Raw genomic sequence first — 9,533 nt, 5'->3', positions numbered from 1 at the left:
AACACGGTTTTTGAACACAAATTCAATTAATTTAGTCTGAATTACTTAAATTAGAAGCATGTGTTTAAGTTTGTAGCTAGTAGATACTGATGCTATCTACCGTTTAAAAATATCGTATACTTGAATAAGATAATACAAGCCGGTCACGTAAATTTTGCTCTCCGGAGGATGGCTGTTTACTCCTAACTAGTAGACTCCCGCAACTCTGTTGCACCGAAATTAGTTTATCGCGTGTGAACCGTATGTTTTTCCGCAACAAAAACTATCCTAGAGCCTTTCCCGGCACTAAAAGTATCTGAATAAATACCCATCAAAATCGGTTCAGCGGCTTAAGCGTGAAGAGTATTGAATGAAATTGGTAGTTTCTGTATTTTTAATTAACCGACTTCCAAAAAGGAGGAGGTCATATGTTCGGCTGTGGAGATTTTTTTTATTTTTTTTTTAGATTCTAGCGCTTGATCACTACAGGCCCTTAGCCAAGACCTTTTCTTCGTCGTCGTCATCGTCGATCAAAATGCGTGGAATTGACATAAGCGTTCGTATGACAGTTTAAAGTTATTCAGTAATCAGTAGGCGAATTAAAAACATAAGATAAAAAATAATGATAATATATAGTACTTAATTAAGTACATAATAATTATAATGGCTTAGAATTCTGCGTTGTGTCTCCTAAATAAGAGATCCGACTGATCGTCGACTAGATAGATAAAGGGTTTTCAAGCTTTTAAAATAATGAACCATTTATTTCATAGAACCGGAAATCTGGAAGAAAAGGGTAGATAATATCATAACTTCTAGTGCGGGTAAAAAAAATATATTTTCTGCACCTCATAATATTTAAATATATTATAACATTTTAAAACAATACCTTTTCAAAATGTTGAGCTTGTTGAAAAGAAGTGAGTTCTAAACTGATATTTTAAGCAAAGTTTTTTTTATCGTAGGAATTATAGCTTGGGCCATATTATCTGTATTAGGTTTGATGATTTTCATAAAACTTTCCATTAACGTTCCAAGGGTTGGGAAAGGAATCTTTAAACGATCAACAGGTGAACAACCTCAAAAAAGCTCATCAAGATATTTTTAACCTTCAAAGTTATGAGTAGTAGCTATTTTGCCGTAAACATAACTTACCTTCAATTATACGGAAGAGAGAATTAAATTCATAAGTTAGTTGACCCCTTGTACTTGTGAAATAAAAAATTGTAAGTTATATAGTCTCATAACCCAGAGGAGGTTGTGCGTGCAAAATGTTGGTGGTTTTGTTGTTTTTGTGTTCTGCTGCCATGGCAGTCGAAGTGTCAAAACCTTTGGAGGGGTATCCCCATGGATTCCTATCTGACTGTGAGTACTTTTTGATGAATGTGAAAGTGAAATTAATTGTTAAATATTCACGGGTTGATTTTTAACTTTTTTTGTGTCAAAAACGGGTTTAATATTCGGTTTACTATTCGGGTTATAGTTATAAAAAAACTCAAAAAGAGAGCAAACGAGCAAGTTTATTGCCTGATAAAAAGGGATATTACGAGTAACGTCGCTCGTGGATACAATACCTGAAAAGTGACAATTACTGAAACTTCTAAGACCTTTTTTCTCTTTCATCTTACGAACTTTAAATGGTCAATTGCAATTGGTTTTCACTACAAAAATCACTGAAAATTTTAAATTTAAATTTCAGGTCCAGGTTCAACCAAAGAAGCTATCCTGACCAAGAAGACCTTACAGAAGCTATCCTTCATAGTGTTCAAATCCAATGAGACCATGCACCACGATCGCTACGATTACTTCCAAATGGACCAACTGGCTAAAGACCCAGAGGTGGACTTTAGAAGGAAGACCATGGTCTTCTGCGGAGGGTACCTGAGCAGCCCCTTTATGCCTCTGGCTTCCAGCATGGGCCAGGCTTATAAGAAGCTGGGGTATAACGTGTTCATGCTGGACACTCTCTTCTTCACCCTGGACCAGTACCCTCGGTAAGAGTACCTTAGGATTCAGTTCTAATATTTATTATGATTGGTGAAAATTTATGTCTTACACTAAAATATTGGTATAAAATAAACTATACTTATCTCTTAAATTATGCTGCCTTTAACTATATCTCATGGAAGCTATCAGAACAATTTCAGAACATAAACTATCCTATGTTCATTCCCGGGAGATTAGTCAGGACTCAGGAGATCTCAAAGTCCATTTAAATACTCAGAGTATACTAAAATTATTATTAAAATATTCAATGATGAAAACTGACCTAAAACAGCCTTATATGCCAGTTTTCACTATTAGAAAATGTACGGTTCCAGCGAGTAAACAAAATTCAGCACATAAGCTAGTTAATTTTGTGCTCTTAAGCAATTATCATTTAATTTAAACAGTTTTAAACAGGTGTTTTTAGTTACTAGAAGTTCCGCGCGACTTCGCCCGCGTAATGAATTAGATATTTACTCGTATTTCACAGACAAATTAGTCCACAAAAAATATCCCCCGTTTTTTCCACTCTTTACTCTATTTCTTCGCTCCTATTAGTCTTAGCGCGATAAAATATAGCCCATAGCCTTCCTCGATTAATGGGCTATCTACAACTAAAAAATTTTTTTTTAATCGGACCAGTAGTTCCTGAGATTAGCGCGTTGAAATAAGTCCTTTCAAATAACTTCCCCCCGTTTTTTCGGCAGACCAAGCTAGTAGAAAATAATGTTTTAGTAGGCAAGACTTCGGTATTAACTTTTTTAGAAACAGGAATATTTCCAATAAACCTTTTCCTCAATATAGAGCAAAGTTACAAAAAAACTTCAAAATAATAGGTTGGGGAAAAAGTCTTTTCGCATTATTATGTGTGGGCTATACCGATTGTATTTGGCTGATTTTGGTATCATTAAAAAGTTTTAATTTTACAAAAGAAAATTCCAAATTCAAATTAGTTAAATGTGAGATTTTCATTTGTTTTTCTTATTGTTAAGCCCGGCCGCACATTGTCCGAATTCTGATCAGAGACATTTGAATTCCGCCGGATCGCCATTCGCCGCATACTATCCGAAATATCCTTCCGGCGAGTTCGAGCTCACTCGGCTCAGTACAAAATGTAAGAGACAGCGCGGACGTTCAATTACTGTTTCTGATCAGAAATGTCGTACAATGTGCGGCCGGGCTAAAATGAGTGATTCTATTATAATGATGAAATTCGATACATTTTAAAATTTTATTACAACAATCGGCCAAGTGCGAGTCGGACTCGCGCACGAAGGGTTCCGTAGCGTTATAGAGGAAAAATAGGCGAAAAATTGTGTTTTTGTATGGGAGCCCCTCCTTACTTTTTATTTTATTTAAATATTATTCTAAAATATTGAAGTAGACATATAATTAAGGCCTTTGTGAAAATATCAAGTGCCTACCTGTTGCAATTATTGATATCGAGCAAAAAAGCCAAAAAAATCAGGTTTGTTGTATGGGAGCCCCCATAATTATTAATTTTATTTTGATTTTAGTATTGGTTATTGTAGCGGCAACAGATATACACAATCAATGAAAATTTCAGAACTCTAGCTATAGCGGTTGTTGAGACAGACAGACGGACAGACAGACATCGAAGTCTCGTGAATAGAGTCCCGTTTTCACCCTTTGGGTACGGAACCCTAAAAACGTAAAAATGCAACACAAGACGCAAAAAAAAATTGTGATGTTTATGGACCTAATGCAGACTGCAGTATCTGTGCCAGCCCAAATTTGGTTAAAGGCGTTTTCAATCCGGAAATTTTAATATCAAAGATGCACGTCGCTCTGGTCGCCCTGTTACGGACAAAACTGATGCCATTTTTGAAAAAGTTAAGCAAGGTCGGCAGTAGTTACGTTGTAGCATTCAGTGAATTTATCAATAATTTTCTTTATTTTATAATTATTATAGTGGCTCGGCAATGAGCACAAGAAAAACAAATATAAAACTTCATATTTGGGGTTCATACTTACACAAACGGCAAGCGTAAAGTGTTTTTTAGTATGTAACGACGCATGTGGACGATGGTACCCAATAAATCCAATCAATCGCTGATTATTTCTCTAGTGCTCATTGCCAGGCCACTATAATGATTATAAATTAAAGAAAACTATTGATAAATTCACTGAATGTTGATTTAAATTACAAAATAAGTTAAAGGCTTGGCTTGAATGTGATCTGAAAACTTTTTACGATAGATATACTGCATGGCTATGCAATATTTTGCTTGGCTCCTTCGTATATTTAATGTTTTGGTGGGATTTCATTTCTTTTTTTAATGTTTCTTTTCTTTTCAGTCTTCAGGTCACGTTAAAACTTTTCTGTACTTGGCTTAGCACCCATTCTCTATCTCTAGGTATATATTCTAGGTCGTAAAATTAATTCATAATAACAGGTAAGTACTTCTACAAAGTACAAATTCTATGACGATAGCCCAACAACTTTTGAACTTTCAGGAGGTTATTCGTGCACCGATGTTACTTTCGATTGAGTATTACGACCTATCCCGGATTTTTTTAAACCACAATAATTATACTCCGCAAACAAGCGATACCGCGATATAAAGGGAGTGCTACACCATCTATCGAGCGAGTATGGACTATGGAGTCTACATCGTAATTCGCAGTTCTGATTTCATTTATATTTTAATCGAATTTAATTATCATAGTTTAATTGTTAACTTTGTTAACACTATTTTTCCTTTTGTAAGTACGTAAAATAATTATTATGAAGTCGGAACTCATTTTTAATGTTCTTGCAAAGCCACAAACATAATTAATATCACATACAAAATTATTATTTAAGTATTCAATTCTTTGTTTGCTGTTTGTTTCTTTCTTTGTTTAATTTCTCTAGCGTATTTTATGTGTTTGAAAACTTGTAATTGGCCTTCCTATGTTATTTTAAAACTTCTAGCTGTAAGTTTTCCTAAATAAATAAAATAAAAATAAAATAAATAAAATAAAAATCTTTTCTTTTATTTAATAAAGTTATATTATACTTTTCCGAACAGCGAAGTCTAGACTCATTAGGAGCCTATTCCTAATGAGTCTAGACTTCGCTGTCTGTCGTCCGTCCGTGTGTCATGTCGTGACACACGAGGCTAGATCGCGAGAACCGCAATAGCTAGATATTTTAATTTTTTACAAATTATGTACTTTTGTCGTCGCTATAAAAGCTAATAGTCCACCTAAAATAAAATAAATGATTAATCGGGATTCTCATACAACAAACACGTTTTTTTGCCCTTTTTTGCTCTATATCTATAATGGTAAAAATAGGGTTTTTGAAAATTTCAGAAAACACTTAATTGTATTTCAACTTTAATAATAAGTAATAAAAAGTACATAAACTTGTGATTTAAGGGGGGCTCCCATACAAATTTACGGTTCGGAACCCTATGTACGCCAGTCCGACTCGCACTTGGCCAGTTTCATAATTTTTCCTTTCATTGTGGATAACGACCTACCTTGTTGCCAAATTTCAAGGTTCTAAGTCTGCTAGAAGTACCTTAGAATTTTGATGATCTGTCAGTCAATGAGTGACAAAATGTAGTAACTTTGATCATCCGTAACTATTAAACTATTTATCGAAATGTTATGTAATTTGGAGGTTAAGCTAGTTTTAATACTTGCTCCTAGTCACCGAAATTCTAAATCCCTAGCTTTGTTAACATCGAAGATAAAGGGGGTGTGAAAAAGCCGCGAACCGCTTCGAGAAAAGTATGCTACGGCCGTGCCTTTGCTAAAAAGCTTGGCTGGAGCACTGCCGTGCTCCCAGATAAACTTAATAAAAAAAACCTTTTAATTTTTTATAAGTATATAAAATGCGAATAAACTTTTTCCCCAACCTAATATGTTTAAACTTACCTACATAATATTTTTAATTACATAATAATATACGTTCTCTGTATCTACAAAACAAAAAGACAAATTATGTTTTTTTCAATTGAAAGAGTTTTTAGTAAATTCTCAATAACTTAGGGCCGATAACATTTTACTGTGGCAATGAACCGAGGTCCTTCACCTTTTTATGAGCAAAATTATTCCTGCATGATCAGTCACTTCCTTGTAGCTTATACCTAAAAGTTCAAGATATTGGACACAATTTTACCTCATAATAATAATATAAAGATCGCTCTTCACGTCGGACAAAATTAATAATACGACAAACTAGCTGACCCGGCAAACGTTGCTTTGCCATATATAAATTATTTGTAGTTGTAATGTAGTTCTTTATTTGTAAAGAATATTATTACAGACAGACAGACAGATAGGCAGGCAGGCAGGCAGACAGAGAGAGAATTTTATACACTATACGCAATAAATAAATAATATACTGTTCATTTTTCTAAAATACTGTTTAAAATATTTCAGAGATCTGAATATACTCTTTTTCTTGTGAAAAAAGTTGGCAACCCTAAGTGACACCCCCTGCTTATTATTTTTCGATTATCTGTACAAAATTTTATTTCTACAGTTTTATTAAATATTATTATATTATTAAGTATATTGTATAGATGTATTAATAGATATGCACACCTAATAGATAACAGTTATTGTCACCAAATATGCTTGATCCAATTCAATTATGGATAAATAATTACGCTAACTCCCTACTGGCCCATAATGGATCAATCACTAATACAAACCATTAATCGCACTTTAATAATAATAATAATAATTATTATTAAGTCATTCGGCCGTGTTTTCCATCGTCATAACAATGCTATAACGTGCTACGTTATGGTTATCCATTATATGGCTCTACATAGAGACAGGCATGTATACCTTAAGGTTTTAGGCTCTTTCTGTTACTTTAGAGTATTTACAAAACCTGTAAGTAACTTATTCAAATGTCAAATTCTTTACTAAGCACACTATAATATCAATAGTAAGGGGTTTTCCAATAAGGACTTGACAACTTTTTTTCAAAATAAAATTAAAACTATTTGAGATATGTTTTTCAAAAGTTTTAGTATCGTACAAAACAAACATTTTTAATAGAACTCGACTTGGCTCATATGGTCACCGTAGGCGGCGCAGGCCCGTTTACAGAGATGATTCTTTGAACGAAATTTTCTATGACTTTGCTACACATTTCGGCAATTTCGCGTTTAATTTTGGCTCTGAACTCTTCCAACGGCGTCGGCTTAACCAACGACCTGACGTAGCCCCTAAGAAAAAATCTAGAGGCGTTAAATCGCACGAAAGAGGCAGTTAATCGACTGGTCCATACTTTGAGATAACACGCTCATCAAACTTGCTCTTCAATAAATCGATTGTAACGTGTAATGTGTGGCTTGTGCTGCCGTCCTATTAATTGACCAGTGTACTTTCTAGCTCTACCTGTATCAAGTGATGCAAAATCAAATTTTGGCAACTTTCAGAGCAGCACGAGTGATACGAGCAGTCGGCAAACATACTGCGGAGATGCTGATCCGGCTGTCCAAGAGAGGTTTTAACCCGAAGAACTTGGAGCTGGTGGGCATGAGCCTGGGCGGACAGACCATCAGCTATATAGCCAAGCACTATAGATCTGTCACAGGTTACTGTCATATTTTTTATTTAATAGGGTCCGATCAAATCCGCACCACTCTTGAGTCCACCGACTACGACGCTCTTCGAGAAGCCGAAGATAGGAATAGCTGGCGTAACTCTATAAGAAGGAAAGTCATAGAAGGGGGAGGTCACGATCCTCAGACATGAAGAACACGACTAGAGGAGGAGTAAATTCGTGAAGACAATAGGAACGACATTATGATTTTGGCAGTAATATATGTTTAAGCCATAAAGTTAATATACCTAGCGGAATAGAGAAACAAAGGCCTGAGCAAGAGAGATGTCACTATCAGTAACACTGCGTGGTAAAAAGAGACGTGTGATACATGACAGCAGCACTCTTTTTTTTGACGTCCAGCCGGCACGTGCTGCACTTTGACAATTTAATGTCATAGAAATCTTGTTCAATCATGTTTGTGTAAGTGTATACGTACACCTATTTTTACACACAGATGAAACCAATTTCGATTTCGTTTGACAGCTCGAGATTGTTGCTCTATTCCGCTAGGTATATTAACTTTATGGTTTAAGCCGTGCAAAACTTAGGGTGTCATATTTCGGAACATATCAAGAGTATGAAATCTACAAATAACTTACAATAATGTAGCGGGGGTTCAAAACTGGCTTCTAAATTGTTATTTAGAAGCCAGTTTTGAACCCCCGACAAAAAAGAGGGGTGTTATAAGTTTGACGTGTCTGTCTGTCTGTGTGTCTGTCCGTGTCATCGTAGCATCCAAACGTGTCAGCGTGTCATTGCGATCTGCTAATAACTGAACGTCTAGTTACCAATCTACCGAGAGCTTGTACCCGGGCGCGCTTACCCACCCCGCAGCTCACTTATTCCTTGCCCAAAATCTAACCTCCCCTCCGATTTTTGGCGAGGGAATTATTAGCGCTCGTAATACATCATATTACATGCGTTTATAACAAAGAGAATACAAATATTTTTCATATTACAGGGGTCAGCGTCGGCAAGATGGTGGCGTTAGAACCAGCTGGACCCTGCTTCCGGAACCTCGGCCCTGAGCTCCGGCTGGACAAATCTGACGGGGACTTCGTCATCCATATAGCCACCAACATTGACGGCTACGGCATGGCTACCCCGGTCGGCCATGTCAACTTCTACATAAACGGCGGTGAAAACCAACCTGGTGACTTCTGGTGGATCCTCTGCTCGGAGCTCTGTAGCCACACCAGATCCTTCGACGTCTGGCAGTCGGCTCTGATGCATCCTGATGATTTCATCGGGATACAATGTGATAGCGTCCAGCAAGCGAGAAATAGAGACTGCTTTGATCGAGTGCCAAGGGTAACGAATCTCATGGGCCCCAAAACGGATAGGAATAAGGAAGGAGTGTTTTATGTGTCTACTACTAACAAAGTGCCCTACTGCATGGGTAAGAAGGGTTTAGATCGGAATAATGATTTCTTCATCTCGGTAGCGTCGTCGTATAATAATGTGGATGATTTGAAGATTTAGTTGGTGAATTGATGAATATTATTATAGTTGTAAGCTGATATTCTGGTATTGCAGAGCAATTTATTCTTAGCTAGATCTGATGGACCTACATTTTTTGGTCGGGTTATGTCAAGTGATTTCGTGGATTGTGAGCCTGTTAAACATGTTCAAGAATCAATTATTTATTAAACTATTATGTTACAGAAAGTTTTTAAGAAAAGTGGCTAAGAGCTGTTCTATACGAACTTCTATAGTGCCAAGTTCCAAACGAATTAAGTAATAGATCAAAATCTTGATCGATGTCTGTGTGGCAACCTAATCTTATAACTTTAAACGAACAATTCTTGTATTGGTATAATATATTAAATCGCTGGCCCCGGGCAATAAAGGCGTAATATCAATAATCGTTTTGTTCAGGAGAGACAAAATAAGCTATTTTGTCTATAGTGCAGCGTACAGTGGTCCAAAACAAATGTGTGATGTCTCACATGAAAGTTAATTTTTTTACCTATTTAACCTATCAAAA

At 36.0% G+C, this 9,533-nt stretch overlaps 1 protein-coding gene across 1 annotated transcript; it reads left to right on the top strand.

Annotated features, from left to right (window-relative positions):
* Positions 1-1,286: 1,286 nt before the first annotated feature.
* LOC121738343 (phospholipase A1-like) lies at positions 1,287-9,028 on the top strand. Its single transcript, XM_042130322.1, has 4 exons — positions 1,287-1,344; positions 1,679-1,973; positions 7,377-7,534; positions 8,508-9,028. The coding sequence occupies exons 1-4, from the start codon at positions 1,287-1,289 to the stop codon at positions 9,026-9,028; spliced, it is 1,032 nt and encodes a 343-aa protein (XP_041986256.1).
* The last annotated feature ends 505 nt before the right edge of the window (positions 9,029-9,533 follow it).

The sequence above is a fragment of the Aricia agestis genome, chromosome Z, assembly GCF_905147365.1.
Source record: "Aricia agestis chromosome Z, ilAriAges1.1, whole genome shotgun sequence".
Lineage (NCBI taxonomy): Eukaryota > Metazoa > Arthropoda > Insecta > Lepidoptera > Lycaenidae > Aricia > Aricia agestis.
This window is presented reverse-complemented; position numbering and strand designations above follow the sequence as displayed.

Coding starts and splice junctions, on each gene's coding strand:
- LOC121738343 (XM_042130322.1), top strand. CDS start 1,287: ATGGCAGTCGAAGTGTCAAAACCTTTGGAGGGGTATCCCCATGGATTC. Junction 1,974..7,376: donor ACCCTGGACCAGTACCCTCG/GTAAGAGTACCT, acceptor GGCAACTTTCAG/AGCAGCACGAGTGATACGAG. Junction 7,535..8,507: donor GCACTATAGATCTGTCACAG/GTTACTGTCATA, acceptor TTCATATTACAG/GGGTCAGCGTCGGCAAGATG.